The sequence below is a fragment of the Notolepis coatsorum genome (genome assembly GCF_963971535.1).
Source record: "Notolepis coatsorum genome assembly, chromosome: 15".
NCBI lineage: Eukaryota > Metazoa > Chordata > Actinopteri > Aulopiformes > Paralepididae > Notolepis > Notolepis coatsorum.
This window is the reverse complement of record NC_140179.1, coordinates 24,487,026-24,508,516: the sequence shown is the minus strand read 5'-3', so window position 1 is coordinate 24,508,516 and position 21,491 is coordinate 24,487,026. Positions and strand designations below refer to the sequence as shown.

Below are 21,491 nucleotides of genomic sequence, written 5' to 3'. Positions count from 1 at the left end.
TGAGCTCCCGGGACGGTAGCTATTTAGTTAGCACCATCCAGGTATCAACGTGAGCTCCCGGGACGGTAGCTAGTTAGTTAGCACCATCCAGGTATCAACGTGAGCTCCCGGGACGGTAGCCAGTTACCCCGCACCATCCAGGTATCAACGTGAGCTCCCGGGACGGTAGCCAGTTACCCCGCACCATCCAGGTACTACTATAACGTTAGCTCCCAGTCCCAGAACGATAGCCACGTAACCCTCTGCTGGCGCGTGCTGTGCACTACAATCAACTCAGTGTAATAGCAGTCTGTGACGTCACGGTATTGAGAATATACCGGCCGGATCTCGAAATACCCTGGTATACCGTAATACCGTCATACCGCCCAAGCCTACAATAAAGTACGGCTCAATAAACACAATTTTTTTTTTTTTTTTTTTTTTTTTTCCCTCCTTTTTCCCGATTTTTCTCCCATCCCACCCTTCCTGGTTGTTGCGTACTTTCCCCTACTGTTGGTCCGGGAGACCGGAGACTGTCACATGCTTTCCTCCGACGCATGTGCAGCCTGGGGCAGGCCAACCTGGCCGCGCAGTTTCTCACCGGGGAGAGTGTAGCGTGTGGGAGGCCACACTATCTCTCCTCAGTTCCAACCCTCGCTGAGCAGGCGCCCCGACCGAACTGTAGGGGTCGCTGTCCACAACGCCCAGGACCCACCCTTCAGCTTTCCCACCCCCTGATACAGCCAATTGTATCAGTGTGAGAGGCCAGCCAAGCTGATAGCAACGCCGGGAGCTGGATTCGAACCGGCGAATCCTAGTGTCTCCCGGTGTTGGTGACGAACGTAATCTCCGTGCGCCACCTGCCCCCCTAATAAACACAATTGTTAAGGGGATGCAGGCCAGAGAAAGACTTTCGTCTTGTTTACATCAGGGTCCCCCATTTTCAATTCATAATGAATTGTAAGTAAGGGTGCAATTAGCACCGTGCAATCCATTCTTTGTGGATCTAGCCCTATGTGTTGTATGGTTGTGAAATTGGTATAAAATGTTGCTCTAAGTGGTATTAAAACAGTGTATGGGCAGTGTGCGGGCAGTGTGCGGGCCACACTCTGGTGTGCATAATTGTGGGTAGTGTATTGGCTGTGGGCAGTGTACGGGCAGTGTGCGGGCAGTGTGCGGGCCTCACTCTGGTGAGCATAATTGTCGTTGAGGCTGCAGGTCCGAACATACTAATCCTAGTGGATTTTCCCCACATCGATTAGTTTTCATTACCTGGCTGTCAGAAGCCATCGTCTCTCCCTCTCCTCAGCACGGACACCATACAGCCGGAGAAGAGAGATGGAGTGAGAGAGAGAGAGAAGGTCAGACGCTGTTATCCTCTCCTCTGGCTCCCTCTCTCTCCCTCTCTCCCTCTCTACTATCTCTCTGTATCTCTCTCTCTACTCTCTGTCTCTCTGTCTCTCTCTCCCCCTCTGTCTCTCTCTCTCTCTGTCTCTCTCTCTCTGTGTCTCTCTCTCTCTGTCTCATCCTCCAGCAGCAGGTGGATCATCATTTCTAAAGAGGTCAAATAGTTTTCTGACCCCAAATATGAGATGCATTATTTATGAGGCAAGCGCCAGATCCTGTTGTTATTGTGTGTGTGTGTGAAGCCAAGTTGCCATTGTCCTTGACAGCCGTGCGCAGCATCGAGAGCAAGCACGAGGTCACCATCCTGAGTGGACTCAACGAGTTCGTAGTCAAGTTTTTTGGACCACAAGGAAGTAAGTGCTTCTCTTTTTTTTCTGTTTTACTTTTAGCCATTTCACTGCTGAATTCCCTTCAGACGCATGTTACTCAGGAGGTGAACTTAACAGCTGCACTGTGCAGTTTGTGACTCAGGAGGTGAATGTCACTATGAATAGAAAATGGGGGACCCTGATGTAAACAAGATGAAAGTCTTTCTCTGGTCTGCATCCCCTTAACACAGGGGTCTCAAACTCAATTTACCTGGGGGCCGCTGGAGGTAGAGTCTGGGTGAGGCTGGGCCCCATCCAATATTCTATATATATATATATATATATATATATATATATATATATATATATATATGATTTCTTTTTTTATTTTATTTTTTGCTAAATCAACTCTCTTTGTTAACTACAACAAGCAATGCTGTTTGTTATTTAAGATGAGGTCGGACTCGGCACTGACATATTTGTGTTCATTGTGCTGCTTTTATAAAGCCTCAAATGACGGCTTACAATATTTCATGAAAGCAAAGTGTTTTGTTTGTCTAAGATTTCAAAAGGTTTAAACTTTACAGCACTGACAAAGTTGAACAAAGTGCTGTACAAGACCCACAACATTAAAAAAAAAATATATATATATAAAGAAAATAATTAAATATATATTTTTTTACTTTGATGTCAAGTAGGGGGCCGCAAAATATCATCCAGCGGGCCGCAATTGGGCAGCGATTTTGAGACCCTAACAATTGTGTGTATTGAGCTGTACTGTATTGTACCCATTCTGCAAGTTTCAAGTTCAAGTTTCTTTATTAGTTGACATGCAAGTGCACAAGCCAAGTCCTGGGTGGGGGAGGTAGGGATTGCGGGTGGGGAAGCCGCTCGCCACTCTTATCTCCCAGAGGGCCTTCGACTCCAGCAGCTCCCTGTTTTGACCTTGGTCCAGGAATTTGTTTTGGCTGACTGACTGGCCCATTTATCCCAGCCACGTCACTTTAAATTTGATTTGAATAGTGAAATATAACTATTGATTTGAGTGGAGTGAGTTTTAACAACTCCGTCCAAATGACTGAATGCATTATTAGTCCAAGTGTCCAAGTGTCTTATCAGTTCATTTTGGTAGATCCTGTGCGCGGTAAACTGATCCAAAATCTTCTTATTGCAGTCCAAAAGCTTCGATAATCCAAAAATGACCACGTCTTCAAGTTGGTAGCCTGATTATGATGTCCCAATAGGCAGAGAGGGTTAGCCTTATTCTGCTTCTTGAAGAAAATATGCAATCCACTGATTAGATCCATTTAGAGTTGATTTGAGTATAGTCCGGCCACCGGCACGTAGCAGAGCATAGCAGCGTCGAGCAGTAAGAGGCGGTGGTAGGAACGGCCTTGAAGGCCTAGGGAGAGAGGAAAGAAATGCGACTTGTCTCTGCAATCTGTTAATAAAGTTTTCAATCAACTTAACGGCTGCACTGTGCAGTTTGTGATTCAGGAGGTGAACTTAATGGCTGCTTTTTTTTTTTTTTTTTTTTTCAGTCATGCCACTGAACTTAGAAGCAGGCCAGGCCAGTGTTTCTAGTTGCAGCGGTGCAATAGTTAGATAACCTAGGTGGGGAACAACCAGGAGATCACTGCAACTCACACAAGTTGGAGAACTCTCTCTCTCTCTCTCTTGCTCACACACACACACAAAGGGAGCCGCATGTGATTGGTGGAGGCAGGACCCTTACAAAAAACTAAAAATCCATCAAAATCAGTGTTATTGCTAATCATTGACAAATGCTAGCCTGTAATAATCCCCCCCAGAAAAATCTACTTTGCATTTGATATATTGCAAATATATGCCATCACACACACTGGCATTTAAAGGGTTAGAATTATAAAAATGAATATGTGGTGTTATGATCAGGGCTGAAGTTGAATAAAAGATTTATGAAAGAAAAAGTGGTAAATTATTTCAACATATAGTAATATTTTTATGGCGTTTTTGAAGAGGACAATTTAGTCCTTTCCTTTTTTACAAAAAAACTGAAAATCCATCAAAATCAGTGCTGTTGCTAATCATACATATGCTAGCCTGTTTTTTAACAATGATTTGTGATGCCATCACAAACACTGGCATTTAAAGGGTAAAAATTTAAAAATTCCTGCACCAGAATTCGGGTAATAAAGTCTTTGTAACAAAAAAAATCCTGGTGGGGGACCCCCCCCCCCTGCTTAAAAGGTGGCCTGACTGGGGCTATATTTCACACTATATTTCCTGGCCTGAATGATTTCCCCAGTCCGGCCCTGGTTAAAAGCCTCCAATGCTTATTAGTGTGTGTGCGTTTGAACGTTTGCATGTTTCAACCATACATTTCCATTACATTTTTTTTTAATAATAATATATATATTTTTTTTTTACTTTTTTTCCCCCTCCTATAATAGTGGGGGTCGCGGCTCTCTGACACGTTATTTCGGGGGTCGCGGCCTGAAAACGTTGGGAACCCCTGGTTTAGATGGTGAATGGGCTGCATTTATGTAACAGCTTTTATCCAAAGCGCTTTACAGTTTGTTCCTCACATTCACCCCCGTTCACTCACACATTCCCACACCGAACATAACATAACGTCCTCTCAAAGTGTCAGAGTGTAACATAACGTCCTCTCAGAGTGTAACATAACGTCCTCTCAGAGTGTAACATAACGTCCTCTCAGAGTGTAACATAACGTCCTCTCAGAGTGTAACATAACGTCCTCTCAGAGTGTAACATAACGTCCTCTCAGAGTGTAACATAATGTCCTCTCAGAGTGTAACATAACGTCCTCTCAGAGTGTAACATAATGTCCTCTCAGAGTGTAACATAATGTCCTCTCAGAGTGTAACATAACGTCCTCTCAGAGTGTAACATAATGTCCTCTCAGAGTGTAACATAACGTCCTCTCAGAGTGTAACATAATGTCCTCTCAGAGTGTAACATAACGTCCTCTCAGAGTGTAACATAACGTCCTCTCAGAGTGTCGGAGTGTAACATAACATCCTCTCAGAGTGTAACATAATGTCCTGTGTGTCAGAGTGTAACATAACGTCCTCTCAGAGTGTAACATAACGTCCTCTCAGAGTGTAACATAACGTCCTCTCAGAGTGTAACATAACGTCCTCTCAGAGTGTCAGAGTGTAACATAACGTCCTCTCAGTGTCAGAATGTAACATAATGTCCTCTGTGTCGTCCACGCGGTTCTGTTCCAGTGCAGCACCTGATTCTCCAGTTACGCGCAGCTATTCTGGGAGCTCATCGCACGCATACACACACACACGCACATACATACGCACGCACATACATACACACATACACACACGCTCATACACACACACATACATACACACATGCACATACATTCACACTTACACACGCACATACATTCACACTTACACACGCACATACACACACACACACACACACACATGTAATCTTAGCCTGTGCGCTTCAGTGTCGTTACACACATTGACTTGGAGGTGAAGGAGCCTGAGGAGCTCCGGGGAGGCGGAACATTAAAGTGCTTTACAATTTGTTCCTCACTTTGTGGCTTTATGTCGATGAATATAAGTCCATGTTGGCCCTCATATTGTACAGTAGCGAAATATGTCTCTGTAACATGTATGATTCGCACCTTTGTTGATATTTCATAATGTCATGAGACGTCCCCCTGCCTAGATTTGATTTATTTATTTATGTATTTATTTGTTTATTTAACCAGGCGGGTCAATTAAGAACAAATTCTTATTTACAATGACGGCCTGGCGAGAGGACAAAAGCATCCCACGAAGGGTAACAGGGAAAGGGGACAAAATGATATTTGAAAAGAGGGACAGATGATACATACATCACAGAGGTAAGAGACAGACGATGCATACCAGTACATCACAGAGGTAAGAGACAGACGATACATACATCACAGAGGTAAGAGACAGACGATACATACATCACAGAGGTAAGAGACAGACGATACATACATCACAGAGGTGAGGGAAATAATTCAAACGCACATCAAATAAACAACCAAATAAAATCACAAGGTTCCGCTGGCTTCCAATCAAGTCCTGCATGGACTTTAAGATCCTCCTCCTCACCTACAAATCCCTACACTCCCTTGCCCCCCGGTACCTAGGGCCTAACAAAATTAATAGTTGGTTTCAGGTTGTCGACCGACCCTGCCGATTTAGGTGCAACCCAATATATTTTATGAGTTTTTTAAAATAAATATAAAAAAAAAAAAATCCAATTTTTTTTCTTTTTTTTTTTAATAAAGTTTCATAGAAATCTTAGTCAAACATTTAGTATTATGGATATTAAACATGCTGGCAGAGTACATGCATCCATGTTGTTGTGAACATTTTAATTAAATAAAGAAATTCCCTATCCATAGTCGCCGTGGGAAAGAATAAATTAAAAAAATAAAATAAAATAAATTCCCTACCTACCCATGGCCAAACTGACAACCAACCTGAAACCAACTATTAATTTTGTTAGGCCTAGCTGACCTCTTCCACCCCTGCATCCCACCCTGGAGGCTGCGGTGACTCTGGTCTCCTCTCCATCCCCACCACCAAGCTGCACACTGTCGGTCCCAGAGCCTTCTCTGTCCCTCTGATTTCCTTCCCCTTGGTTTGTCCCCCTCCTCTGTTAAGCGCCTTGGGTTCCCTGAAAGGCGCTATATCAATTTAAGAAATTATTATTATTATTATTAAGGTATGTAATAAATGAAGCAGAACTGACATATTACAGTTAAAAAGCTGGGTTACAGTTACAGGTGTGTGTGTGTAAACAACTCCTTAAAAGTAGTGAGGGGATCAATTTGTCCATTTTCCAAGTCTTTTAGCATCTGGTTCTGACAGCTGGGAGCAGCAGATTTGGGAGGAGGATCGACCGAAGGGATCGACCAGATTGACCACAAGTATCTTCTGGCTGTACATCCATGTTGTTCCTGTCAAACTAATTCATCAAATTAAATAAGTGTCTGTCTTCTCCCTGTGTCCTTCATCCTCCAGCGCCGTACGAGGGAGGCGTGTGGAAGGTGCGAGTCGATCTGCCCGACAAATACCCCTTCAAGTCACCATCGATAGGTGGGGAGCCGTCCGCCATTCATAGTGGTTGTGTTGTAAAGGGCTGTACCGAATGTCATTTTTTAACATTCGAAGCTTCGATTGAAGTATTCGAACGAAGCTTTGAATGTCGATAAAAAAAAATTACAAAAGAAATAAATACTTTATTTAAAAAAAGAATAATAATAATTATATACATTAAATCCTCAATTTGAATAAAGTGATTAATCTGATTAAATTAGTATTTTTCTTTTATTAAATCAACTTTCTTTAATGAATATAACTCATCCGTTTCGTCAACATAAATAATCCAATAAGGGCACGTTGGTATGAAAGTGATGGTGATGTCTTATAGTATAATATTATAATATTAGTGTAGCCTAATCTTTAACTGCAACTGTGAAGAAAACCACCAATTGGTTTAAACAGATTGAATAGACACAAAAAAAAAGATTTAATTTTTTACAATTAAAATATTTTATTAACATTTTTAAATTCTAATGTTGATTTAGAATTCAAATGTCAACATTATGATCGAAGCATTCGGTACAGCCCTAAAAGATACGTAACATTAAATACTTACTTTATAGTGATTGTGTTGTAAATATACTTAACATTAAATACTTACTTTATAATGATTCTGTTGTAAATATACTTAACATTAAATACTTATTTATAATGATTGTGTTGTAAATATACTTAACATTAAATACTTATTTATAATGATTGTGTTGTAAATATACTTAACACTCAGTCACACAGTCCTCTTATTTCTCTTCCTTTGCAGGATTCATGAATAAGATTTTTCATCCCAACATCGATGAAGCGTAAGTTGATTTACAATCGTATATTTTAATTTAATTTCAAACCTTTAATTCAACCGTAAGACACTGAGGTTACGTACAGACGAGCTTATAAACAAAGACACAGTTCATCAGTGATTTCATACATAGGCACAATAAATAAGAATAAACAATAAAAGATCAGCTAAGACAGTTACAAGTCGACACACGGTGGTCGGAGATCATACTTTTAAATAAGAGAAGGAAGAAGCTTCAGCCTCAGTCAGTCGGAGGGCGTTCCAGGTGTTAGAAGAACCTTCAGCTTCAGAGTCAGTCGGAGGGCGTTCCAGGTGTTAGAAGAACCTTCAGCTTCAGAGTCAGTCGGAGGGCGTTCCAGGTGTTAGAAGAACCTTCAGCTTCAGAGTCAGTCGGAGGGCGTTCCAGGTGTTAGAAGAACCTTCAGCTTCAGAGTCAGTCGGAGGGCGTTCCAGGTGTTAGAAGAACCTTCAGCTTCAGAGTCAGTCGGAGGGCGTTCCAGGTGTTAGAAGAACCTTCAGCTTCAGAGTCAGTCGGAGGGCGTTCCAGGTGTTGGAAGAAACTTCAGCTTCAGAGTCAGTCGGAGGGCGTTCCAGGTGTTGGAAGAACCTTCAGCTTCAGAGTCAGTCGGAGGGCGTTCCAGGTGTTGGAAGAAACTTCAGCTTCAGAGTCAGTCGGAGGGCGTTCCAGGTGTTGGAAGAACCTTCAGCTTCAGAGTCAGTCGGAGGGCGTTCCACATGTTAGAAGAACCTTCAGCTTCAGAGTCAGTTGGAGGGCGTTCCAGGTGTTTGAAGAAGCTTCAGAGTCAGTCGGAGGGCGTTCCAGGTGTTGGAAGCATCAAAGGAAAAAGCAGTTGTTCCTACAGTAATAATAATAATAAACTTTATTTGTATAGCACCTTTCATACAAAAATTGCCGCTCAAAGTGCTTCACAACAGAAAAAAGACTGGGACAAAATGAGCACATAAAGTGCAGACACATTTAGGATCTAACATCCCAATAGGCCACTTTGCTTATGGTTTGATTCAGTTTTAAAAATAGACTATAATAAAAAGAGTAGAATAGACAGAGTAAAATAGTGCAATAGAACAGTGCAATAAAATAGTTCTGGATTACTGTTTAATAGTTCTAAAGTCATCTGTACATTCTCTGTTTGGTATCCACAGTTTAAAACTTGACAGTCTTCCCTCCTGTTTGATACCCACTTTGACCCTTCGAACCTCCCACTCAGGGCAAACCTCCCTCTCAGGGTGCAGTTCCCTCTCTCAGGGTGCAGTTCTAGGCCTGGGTCCCCCACACAGTTTTAAAGCCTGACAGTATTTCTTGTTTGATACCAGTAGTTCAGAGCAAACTGAACGATATGAGGAGGTCATGTCTTATTCAGATTCAGGTAGTTTTATTTGCCATATGCAACAAGTACAGTGGAATTATTACTCTCCGTTTGCTCCACAGCATAAAGGAATAAAAAGCAACAATTAACAGAATAAAAAAGCAGGTATTTATATACAATAAACTCTGCGGTATCTGCGGTACAAACGGGTGTGGATAAATATATATATATATACGAGGTATATACAGCACTATTGTACATGCTATCATACAGAGTTATATGGGTTATATGCAGGTGTATAAGTAGGTATATAAAAGGATTATATGCAGGTATATTCAGACGGATATGTATATATATGCGTTAAATATAAATGTGTATATATACAGTATATACAGCACTATTGTATACGCTAGCATACTAAACCTATATAACCCCGACCAACTCACCCACCTGACACACACACACACACTAACCCCCCTCCCCCTATGAACTCAGTCTTCTTTCACCTCTCAGACTGAACCTAGACCAACCAACCCACCTGTCACTTCTAGGCGTGCGCTACACACACACACACTAATTCCCCTCCCCCTCGCTCTCTACTAACTCTTCTTCTCTTTGACCTCCAGGTCAGGGACCGTGTGCTTAGATGTCATCAATCAGACATGGACGGCCCTCTACGGTGAGTGGGTTTAGTGGCTCTGAGAGACGGAAAGAGAAAAGGACATATCTGGATACAGGATCACAGGGGGGGGGGGGGGGGGGGTTCTGAGGTAGTTGTTATTAACCACCCGGACAAATGTGAACGATTAACCCTTTCACTACCACACTACCAAAGGGTTAACCCTTTCACTGCGACAATACAGAATGTTAACATTCTGTATTGTTGCAGTGAAGGGTTAACTTTCTGTAGTGTGGTAGTGAAAGGGTTAACCTTCTGTAGTGTGGTAGTGAAAGGGTTAACCTTTTGTCGGTGGCAGTGAAAGGGTTAACATTCTGTATGGTCAGTGAAAGGTTAACTTTCTGCAGTGTGGTAGTGAAAGGGTTAACCTTCTGTAGTGTGGTAGTGAAAGGGTTAATACCGCTTGGTCCTTTTTCTGTACTTTATTATCTAAAGATGGTAAGTTAGAGTGTTGTGTTTGTTCATAGTTAAAGACAGTAGAGGTTGAGTACTTTATTATCTAAAGATGGTAAGTTAGAGTGTTGTCTTTGTTCATAGTTAAAGACAGTAGAGGTTGAGTACTTTATTATCTAAAGATGGTAAGTTAGAGTGTTGTGTTTGTTCATAGTTAAAGACAGTAGAGGTTGAGTACTTTATTATCTAAAGATGGTAAGTTAGTGTTGTGTTCATTCATAGTTAAAGACAGTAGAGGTTGAGTACTTTATTATCTAAAGATGGTAAGTTAAGAGTGTTGTGTTTGTTCATAGTTAAAGACAGTAGAGGTTGAGTACTTTATTATCTAAAGATGGTAAGTTAGAGTGTTGTGTTCGTTCATAGTTAAGACATTAGTAGAATAGACACAACGTGAGGTAATCACCATCCATTTTAAACCGGTTATTACCTAATGCTAACATTAGCAGATAGACGCGAGACTGGTAACATTAGAGGTAATCACCATCCATTTTAAACCGGTTATTACTTAATGCTAACGTTAGCAGATAGACGCGAGACTGGTAACATTACAGCTTGGCGTTATCGTTAATGTTGTTATTGATTGATTGATGAGTGCATTTAATACAGAGGTGCTGTCGGCATTTAATAGAGGTGCTTCACAGCGCTCACAGCGTTTCCAATATTATAAATACGGAAACAGCTGTTCTGCGAGGAAGTCAGCGAAAGAGCTGTAGAGGATCGCATAACGCGTGTCGATAAGGGGGCGTGTAATAGGGTAGGGTCACGTGGGGTCAGTGGCCAATCAGAGCAACGCGGAAACGCAGTTCTGTTGTCAGTGGCATTCACGCGGGGGGGGAGAGCGAGAGAGAGGAGGGGGGGAGAGGGAGAGAGAGAGGGGGGAGGAGAGGGAGAGAGAGAGAGGGGGGGGAGAGGGGGAGAAAGAGGATGGGGGGGAGAGGGGGGGGAAAGAGGATGGGGGGGAGAGAGGGGGGGAGAGAGGGAGGGAGAGAGGGGGGGGAGAGGGAGAGAGGGGGGGGAGAGAGGGAGAGAGGGGGGGGGATCACACCAGCTCCTATATTCCTTTCCATAATTTATGTGTAAAGAACTTGATACAGGGTGCCGGCGCCACAGGACAGGTTGTGGGAGGGGCCTCTGGGCCCCGGGTGGTGGTGGTGGGAGGGGCCTATGTGCCCCGGGTGCTAATACTCTGAGCCAGCAAGGACAGAAAACACTCGGCTCCCCCCTCATCCCCCATGACTGGAATGATTTACTCCGCTGTCAGCTGATAGAGGAGACACGTTCACATGCTCTCTAGCAGTGTGTCCTTAATGTGTGTCTCTCTCTCTGTCTCTCTCTCTCTCTCTCTCTCTCTCTCTCTCTCTCTCTCTCTCTCTCTCTCTCTCTCTCTCCTGTACTCATCTCTCTCTCTCTCTCTCTCTCTCCTGTACTCATGCCACCTCTCTCTCTCCTGTACCCTCTGTGCCCTTCCTCTTCATGTGCTCATTAATTCCTCATTAAGTCGCCTCCACGTGGTTAAGATAGTGTTCAGTAATATAAATTACTTCACAGATGTTTCAGTGGCCCACGGTGTTGATCTTCCCTGGGTGGATCATATGAGATCATATAAGAGCATTATGAGATTGTATAAGATCATAAGGCCCAGGTCATGGCTCAGATTAAACTCGCAGACGAGAGAAGCGATCAAGCAGGCGTGGAGCTCCTCCAGTGAAGTGTTTACTTGTCTTGATTGAATAAAACCCAACAGCGCCACCCGGTAGACGTGAGCGGTATTGCAGGTTTAAAATGTTGCATCACTAGGCCCCACCGGTGAGTGAGAGGGCGGGAGAGAGAGAGAGAGAGGACATCCTCAATCCTTCAGTACATCCATTAATGACATGTTGGGAAAAATGTATTAGGATTCATTACATTGTACAGGTGATTAAACTGGGTATAAAATATATAAATGAGTACTACTGAGTAATAATGCTAATCGGATGTATGTACATAGTTGTAGTATTAATATGTACAGTGATACAGGTATAAAGACACTATGGTAGTAAGTCGTACTGGCTAGCAGTGTAACTAGTAAGAGTAGGATATCTACAGATGTGTAAAAAAGATTATATGCAGGTATGTACAGACGGATGTGGAGTCCACACCGAGTCCGACTTCAGAGCGGGCGAAAGCGCACGGAGGAAGGCACATTTACATTGGAACAGCTGTAAAAAGAAAGAAATCAGTGTGACTGTACTAGAGTATAGTATATACTGTATATATATATATTTATTTGTATTGGGAAAGATACAGAGTACACATTAGCTGGTTGAACAACATCTCAACCGTCGGTAGTGTGATAGTAAAGGGTTAACCTTCTGTCGTGTGGCAGTGAAAGGGTTAACATGGGAGCGTGAAAGTGAAGTGCTGATCGCCTCACGCCGCGCCACGTGAGCGGCGTGGGGAGCGGAGCGGGCGGTTTTGACGTGAGCGACGGAGTGGGTTTTAAAATGGGTCTGCGCGACGTCCGGAGCGAGAGTTCTCCTCCGCTCCAATCCGCTCCGGGCCGCTCACAGTGGTTTAACACTGATGTAATATACATGTAGTACAATGCCAAAGCAACAGGTGGCGATGTACAAACATGAAGGCCATTTTCAACCAATGAGAAGGGTGAACCGTCACTCACATCCTGTTAGACAAAAGTATATGCCGCCATTGTTGTTGTCGTTAGCTTACATGCTAACGTGAATGGCAGCGACCATAGCATTGTGGCTAGGCTAGCTATCATCGTTTAGTAGAGCTAGTGAATGGATAAACAACGTCATTTAACATTGCAGAATGGGTACATTTACAATACGGCTCAATACAAACTATTGTTAAGGGGCCCAGGGGGTGTAGACTGTTGTAGTTTGGTCAAATCAAGCGAATTTACATCATGCTCCAAAAAAATTTTTAAATAATCTGCCGAGCGATGTGGAGCAGGGAGCGGGGAGCGCTCGATTCAAGGTGACCGAGCGGAGAGCGACTTGGGGGCGGGGTCAACATGAGCGATTAGTGGAGCGGAACAAGTCGTCTAGAGCGAAGAGCGGATTTCTCGCCCGCGCCGATCCGCTCACATGCACTGCCTCACGCCCACGTCCCGCGCCTGGTGGGTTTCGTGTGTGGCGGTCTGGTGGTGAGTGACGCGGCCGTCTCTCTCTCTCTCTCTCTCTCTTCCTCCCCCAGATCTGACCAACATCTTTGAGTCCTTCCTGCCCCAGCTGCTGGCGTACCCCAACCCCATCGACCCCCTGAACGGAGACGCGGCCGCCATGTACCTCCACAGGCCCGAGGAGTACAAACAGAAAATCAAAGGTACCACGGCTGCTCCTCCTTGTGCAGAGGAATCTCCACGAGGAGCCACTATATATAACGTGTGATATAATGGCTTACAGACCCTCATCTGCACCTTTTTTATTTTTTTACATTATTTCTTTTTCTCCTCCTATTTTTCTTGTATTTTCCTCCCATCCCAATTTAGTCATTATGCCAATTCCCCCCTCCCCTTCCTGGTCGTTGCGCGCATGTGCCCCCCACTGGTCGGTCTAGGGAGCCCTGAAGTCTATCACATGCTTCCTCCGATACATAGGAGACAGCCAGCAGCCTCTTTTCACCTGGCAGCGAGGACTCTCATTGGGTGAGTGTAATGCGTGGTAGGTCACACTACCTCACCCAGATGCCTTCCTCGCTGTGCAGGCGCCCTGACCGACCTGTAGGAGTCGCTGTTTACAACGACCAGATTACCACCCACCGGCTTCCTTCCCGCCGACTCTGCCAATTGTGTCAGTATGACGACCGGCCATTTGTCTTTTCAGATTCAGATTCAGAGTTTTATTTGCCACATGGAATCAATACAATCAGAGTTTCTTCATACACAATCATAAATATCATACCATGGACAAAAGGAGCAGGAAGAAGAATAAATCTTATAGTTACTTGCCCCTTATTCCTAAACTAAACAAGTATTTACTTGATGGTCGGCGTACAACCTAATTTACACAAAATAATCATTTATACCATATACAAGAAACAAACAATCCACAGTTTAAACAATAAACATTTAAATAATAATAACAATAACAATAATAATAATAATAATAATAATAAAGAATAAAAAGAAAAAAAAGAAAAGATCTCACTATTCAGATCACATTTGACTTTCATACTGACTACATTTTTTTTTTATAATTCTTTTTGAATTGACAAACACTATTACATCCCTTAAGCTCGCTATGGAGAGAATTCCACAACTTTATACCAATAACTGAAGGACACATCTGTTTAAGTGTGGTACGTGCAAACTGATATTTAAAATTGTATTTTCTCCTACTAAACTCACTTTCTAAATTAAAAATATTTTGTAGTTTTTCTGGCAGTGTATTATTTCTGGCAGTTTACATTTTCTACTAAGATAAGATAATATATTCCTTTATTGATCCCCTTGGGGTATCCCCTTCAGGTATCATAGCAGCATGGGGGAGGGGGAGTACAGGTATTGGGGAGGGGGGGTACAGGTATGGGCAGGGTAAACAATAGGCAGTGTAAACAATATAATTAACTCACAAGTAAGTAAGCAAGTATTACCCTGCCCATACCTGTACCTCCCCTCCCCCATGCTGCTATGATGCCTGAACTTCCCCAAGGGCCATAGTCTGTACCCTCAATCTCTGATGTATTTGTCATTGTTCACTGATTTCACGTAGACTGTGTGAGTGTGTGTGTGTGCGCGTGCATGCCAGGGGGTGTCTTCAAGACAGTCTCTTCTTGTGGTTGTTTGTTTTCTCAATGTCCCCTGATTCTCTACCACTTCTACCCTAGAAGTTATGATTAATCCAGCTGTGCTCTCTATCTCTCCCTCCTATCTCTCTATCTCCCTTCTATCTCTCCCTCCTATCTCTCTCTATCTCCCTTCTATCTCTCCCTCCTATCTCTCTCTATCTCCCTTCTATCTCTCCCTCCTATCTCTCTATCTCTCCCTCTATCTCTCTATCTCCATCTCTCTCTCGGTCTCTCTGTCTCTCTCCCTCTATCTCTCTATCTCTTTCGGTCTTTCTCTCTATCTCCATCTCTCTATCTCTCCCTCTCTCTATCTCCCTCTATCTCTCTATCTGTCTCTTTCTGTCTTTCTCTCTTCTCTGTCTTTCTCTCTATCTCCATCTCTATATCTCTGTCTTTCTCTCTCTCTCTCTATATATATATACATACCTGTCTCTCTCTGTCTCTCTCTCCCCTCTCTCTCGCTCCACAGAGTACATCCAGAAGTATGCAACAGAGGAGGCTCTAAAGGAGCAGGAGGAGGGGGCAGGTGACTCCTCGTCAGAAAGCTCCATGTCTGATTTCTCAGAAGATGAAGCGCAGGACATGGAGTTGTAGTGAATGGAGCCCCCACCCCCCCCCCCTTTAGCCCCCCCCCCCCCCAGAGACTATGCTTGATTTCCCAACCATGAGAAAGCAGACTTATAATATTCATATTTAAACAAGTTGATTTTTTTTTATTATTATTATTATTATTATTATTACTATTAAAACAAGGATTTTTATGGATTATCTAGCCTTTTGGTGTATATGACAGACACCCCCCTCACCCCGCCCACTCTGTAGGTGTGTCTCGCGCCCCCCCCCCCAGACCTAAACGTCACGGATGCCGTCTCTCTCTTTCTCTCTCTCTCTCTCTCTCTCTCTCTCTCTCTCTCTCTCTCTCTCTCTCTCTCTCTCTCCGCCCCCCTCCCTTAGGTATGTGTGCACGTGTGGTCGTGTAGTAGAGGTCCCCCTCACGTTCCACTGTTATGTGGAGTGGGCCCCCCGACGCATGCCCCCCCCCCCTCTCTCCACTGCATCAACTGAACCTGAGGAGAAACTGGGGGGGGGGCATCTCACATCCTTTTACACCGTAATCTTTTATCCTAGCCCCCCCCCGCCCCCCCCCCCCCCAGTCTGAAAGGTGGATTGAAAATGTATTCTGGAGATACAGGTTTTCCACTGTTCAGAAAACAAACAATGAGATCATCGGCTGTCGACGGGTTACAAGGTTTTAAGTCCGGAGGAGGTCAAAGGTCGGAGGTCGACTCGTGGTCGCTTAGTTTGCCTCCTCCCGGACGTCCTGCTCATCATCCGGTGGACGTGTTGTTTTGTTTTTCCGCGCACAGCGCCCTCACTTTGTGCAGCGTGGCGGGGTTACGCGTCTCCTCTGAAGCCTCGTCTGCGAAACGCCCGCTGTAGGAAATGAAACTCCTGACCCGTGTTTTTTTTATTTTTTTCCCGATTCGACATCTCTCGAGGCTGGTATGGCGGTCAGACAACCTAGTAGAGAGGAACCTGGAGACGTGCACGCCACCCTCTGGTCACTTCAGAGATTGCAGCAATATTCACAGAGGGAGGTGGGGAGATGTTGAGTGAGAGACCTTTGACCTCTCGTGTCCAGGGAGAGAGGGTCTGAAGCGGCCTCCTCGTCCTGTGCCTCAACCTATGAACGCAAGGCGACTATTGAAGGATATTAAAAAGAAAAAAGAAAGTGTTAAAAAAAATAAGCCATGGAGGTCAAAATATAAAAAAAAAAATAAGATATATAAGGTATAAGCACAGCATTTTGTACCCAGCCTCCCCCTCCCTGCCCCTCTGTTTGACCTTGTTGGTAATTTGTGAGTTGAAGTCTTTTCATTTTTCTGACCACCATTTTGTACAGTTGTTTGGGTGGGTGGGTGGGGGGTATGATCTAGATGTGAAGTAACAAACAACACAAGATGGGGGGGGGTGTAGGCTTTGTGTGGCTTGGTTGGTTTTGAAAAGACATGAGTTTTGGTTGTATCTTGCATAATGAATAACATTTTCACTCCGATGTGATCTGCAGGGGGGGGGGGGGGGCTCACGCTAACTTTTGTTGAACTTGCTGAACTATACTAAGTGTTTTTTGACTTGATGTGTGGGGATAGTTAGTTTTGCTGGGTGGTGACCAACTAAAACAACAACACATGATGTGGCTATATGACATATAGTTATAGCTAGTTTGATATAACCGTCTGATAAGTGAAGGCGTTCATAGTTCCGCAGATCTTTAGTTGGTGTCCCGTTAACACGGTCCATGTGAGTGACCTGTCCTGCGTGTCCGTTAACGTGGTCCATGTGAGAGAGTGATTTCAAACTGAGGTCAAACATCTGGCCTGTAGATGGAGCCTGCTAGATCTTAAAGGAACACTCCAACATTTTGGGAAATTAGCTTATTTGCCATCTACCCTGGAGTTAGACAAGAAGATGCATACATTTTTCTTCTCTGTGCATGCAGTAGGAGTAGAAAGACGTTGGCAACTAGGCTAATGGAGGAACCTACTTCCAGTGACTGACGCTAAGCTAGGCTAACGGTGCGCGTCTGCCTACTTTTACTGCATGCACAGAGAAGAAAAGGGAGGCATTTTGTAACTAGTGCAGGGAGAACATCTGACATGTAACATGCGACACGTGTGTTGATTCTATGCACGTGTTCTTGGTTTTATATCAGCACTTCAGCGTGTCGCCGCGGGGCGAACGTAGACGCGGTAACGTGCATGAGATCCACGTCTCTGATTGCAAAAACTAAACGGCGCCTGCGAAGGTGAATATGCAGAATCCCAGACTTTGTGACTCGCTCGTGCTTTTCCCCCCAAGCTGCCTATGTGTGTTCATTATAGAGGAGTTCTGTTTGAACCCTGATCAAGATCGAGCGCCACTTCTACACTAAAGGTAGAAGTTATGGTCTTCAGCCAAATTTCCACACAGAGGACAATTTGAACCTGAATTTTCATTTAGTTTTTATTTTGTTTTAATAGATTGGATTTTAATTTAGTATTTTTTTACTTTACATTTATGCAGTATTGTGTACTTGGGTGGTGAGAATATACACGAGGAAGTTGAGGAATGAGTGAGTAGAAAAACATTTGCTTTGTGATCCGGTGAGACGGAACAAACGTCTTCAGGAAGAAACTCGTCTTGAATCGGCTTCTGGTTTCAGGGACACATCGCTGACATACATGGCTGCGGCCGGCCGTTGCCATCGTAACCATGGTCACCATGGTCATCATGGTAAACATGGTCATCATGGTAAACATGGTCACCATGGTCATCATGGTAAACATGGTCATCATGGTAAACATGGTCACCATGGTCATCATGGTAAACATGGTCATCATGGTCATCATGGTAAACATGGTCATCATGGTCATTATGGTAAACATGGCCGACATGGTAAACATGGTAAACTATTCTCCCCAAATCCTTTTTTATTTCCTAAACTAACTCAACGACATGAAAAATATTTATAGCCTTTGTGTTTCCGTTTTTTAAATTTTTTGTGATAACATTTTTAAAATGTTCAAGACATGAAACAACACAGTTCACAACATAATAACAATAATACAATCCATACAACAATAATGATACATAAAAAGACACCAAAAACATCGACTCAACACTACAATGACTAGACAATAAATAAAATAGATTGTACAATTAACACCCTAAGCCCCCTCCCTCACCACCCATCACAGCCACGATCCCCAACCCTCGAGACCCCCAAGTCCGGTACCCCGGCGAGCCAGAGCATCACGCCCCTTTAACACCCTCACCGAGGGCCCTAACCAAGGGCCCCCCCACCCCTAGCCCGTGACACTCCGACACAATCAAAAGGGGGCCCAGAACACAAACAATGGGTTTCCTGAGCCCCCTCCATCTACAGGCCCGGCAGCCGCGAACCCCGACCCCGGGGGATCCGCAGCCCAGCGCCCCCACGAGCCAAAGCATCACGCCTCTTTAATGCCCCGACCCGCAGAGACCCCGAACCACGGCCCCCCCAGTCCGAGCCCATAACCACCAGACCCACATCTAAAGGGGGCCCAGAATATATACATTGTGGTGACTCACTTATCACGCACACATTGGTGCAGACATTCACTGGACTTGAGGAGCAGAGTGAGTGCTCCTTTAACCCTGGGGATTCTGGGAACGGGGTGTGTATTTGGTAACCTATATTATGTCAGCTGTCAGCTGGCTGCTGTCACTTTCGAGTAGTAACGTTAACGTCTCTGCACTCTGTTGGATGTATGTAATTTATGTTGGGAAGTAAAAGGAAAGACTCGACTACCGTCTCCCGTTTCATCCTTTCTTGCGTTCCCACAACATAATTAAAAATACAATAAAAAAACAAAAAGAAAAACAAGTGGACAATGGTCTTCGCTCGCTCTTCACCCCCCCCCCCCCCCACACACTCACCCCAGGACCCCAACGTGAGTTAAATACATAATATGTGGTAGATTACCTAGCAATTGATCGTTATATGCGCTCTTTTAAGTTTTGCAACCACTGCCAACCAGATCGCAATATTCGCTTCGTTAACCCCTAAAACTCGTGCAGTGGATATCCAGATATATCACATCAAGGTAGGTAAGAATCCATACCTTCGGTCATAGCTTGTCTGGGTGTATCCACCGTGAGGCAATCAATTTCTTTGCAGCTGTGTGGCCGGCTAAAATGAGTCTCTTCACATGTGTAGAGGTCGGTAATTGGGAAACCTCATTCAGTAATAATACAGAAGGCAGGACGGGTATAGTCTGAGAGAAAATATCTGATAGCTGGGTGGTAATCTCTTTCCAGAAAAGCTCAACAGGAGGACATTCCCAGTACATATGCATACATTTTCCGATGGCCCCGTTTGGACATAAGGTATCGAGAGTCAGGTCAGACCCATTACATTCAGTCGTCTAGGGGTCAAATAAATTGTGTTTCCGTTTTTCTTTTAGTTTTTAATTGAAGTGGAGGACTAGTGTCCCAGTAACCCAGTGAATGCGTTGCTTCCATTGAAACCTTTGATTATAAATTATTTTTGAAAAAGATTTAAATAAAGTGTGGGAAAATATGTTATTTCTATTTTTAATATTTCCTACCCGTTCCTCTCTACTGTTCGTACGACCAGAGGCTCACACACACACGTCACTTCTCTCACGACCCTCCATTCTAAAACACTGGCCCCCGATCAACCTGTGATCAGGGGTTGTTGCGGGAAGGGGCCACACGTTTAAACAGAAGTAGTACAGAGCCCTCCTCCCCCCTCAACACGCCCACTGGAGAGAAACTAAAGACCACAGGGCCTGGACTACCTGGACGGGCCGGCCCATTATCCATCCAGAGAGAGGGGTGCTCTTTAAGGCCTGTCTTCCATCCGATCAGCACAGCTGCATCCACCTCCTGTGACGTCAGCTTGTCACCCCCCCCCCCTGCGCGCGCGTCGGCTTCACATCTTCTGCACACTTGCATGCATTTGGCGCAGAGTTGGGACTCGGGTCAGTGCACACACCCCCCCCCCGTTCTGCCTTTGTGCTCAAGTCATAGCGAACCGGGTTGTGTCTAGATCCCACCCCCTCGGAAGGACGTCTGGGGGTCGTCATCGTCGTCTTGGGTCCCAAGCTCAAAAAAAAAAACGCCATCGATAACGTTCACCTGCACATGTTGTTTAGAAACCCATCCCTGTAACCAGGGAAACCCTACGATTTCAAAGATGTCCTTTTCTCCGGGGAGACGGGATCTAGACGCCCCCACGCAGGCCTGCTGTTGCCCTCTAGGCAGGAGGCTGTGTGTGGGCCTCACAGGCACATGCAGCATGGAAAATGGCTGTTTTTTTATAGTAACTATGTATTTGGTACCTAGTGTGTGATATACTTTGGGGGGGGGGGGTCAAAAGGTTTATTTTTGTTTTTAAAATCCGTCCTTGGTCTTATGTTAACGCCCTCGTCCTTGCTAGCCTCTTCTTTGCATTGTGCCGTGGGCATGCTTGTCGGAAAAGGACAAATGCTCTCTTATCAATAGCATTATAACCTCTTAAATAGTTGTGTATAAAATAAACTGTTATAACTTTTTTTTAATAAAACATTAAATGTGTCTACTTTTGCTCCGTGTCTGATTTTGAGTTCACCTGGTGGTCCGTGATCTTGGCTTTGTTTAACCCTTTCACCGTCTATTCTTTAGTCCCCAATGACAGGAACAGGCATGGAGGAGGTGTCTGTATGTACATCCATAAAGACACCAAATTTATTAACCGTACAGACCTAGATCATGAGGCTATTGAAACTGTTTTTGTAGAAATTCTATTTGAAAGGGCTAAATCTGACAATTTACAGACCGCCAGACCAAAATGGCTTTTATGATGTGTTGGATGCGTGCTTAGCTGGAGTTGAGGATGCAGAAATGATTCTTATTGGGGATTGGAACACAGATATGCAACAAAAAGATGCACCCGTCTTCAAATCCTACAATAGGTTTTGTGATCTGCACGGCCTCAGCCAGCTAATCACACAACCCACACGTGTGTGTGAGTCAACTCAGACTACCATTGACCTCATCCTGACCTCTGACAAGTCCAAGATCGCCAATAAAGGCGTTATAGCATGCGGGTTAAGT

The 21,491-nt window shown here is 44.2% G+C and overlaps 1 protein-coding gene across 1 annotated transcript in view; it reads left to right on the top strand.

The window, feature by feature from the left end:
- ube2h (ubiquitin-conjugating enzyme E2H) overlaps positions 1-20,972 on the top strand; it is a 78,618-nt gene extending 57,646 nt beyond the window's left edge. Inside the window, exons 2-7 of the mRNA XM_084330824.1 lie at positions 1,663-1,739; positions 6,728-6,802; positions 7,569-7,608; positions 9,556-9,608; positions 13,260-13,388; positions 15,322-20,972. Coding sequence (XP_084186950.1) covers positions 1,663-1,739; positions 6,728-6,802; positions 7,569-7,608; positions 9,556-9,608; positions 13,260-13,388; positions 15,322-15,446 — 499 coding nt within the window. The 3' untranslated portion in view covers positions 15,447-20,972. The remainder of the gene's footprint in view (positions 1-1,662; positions 1,740-6,727; positions 6,803-7,568; positions 7,609-9,555; positions 9,609-13,259; positions 13,389-15,321) is intronic.
- The last annotated feature ends 519 nt before the right edge of the window (positions 20,973-21,491 follow it).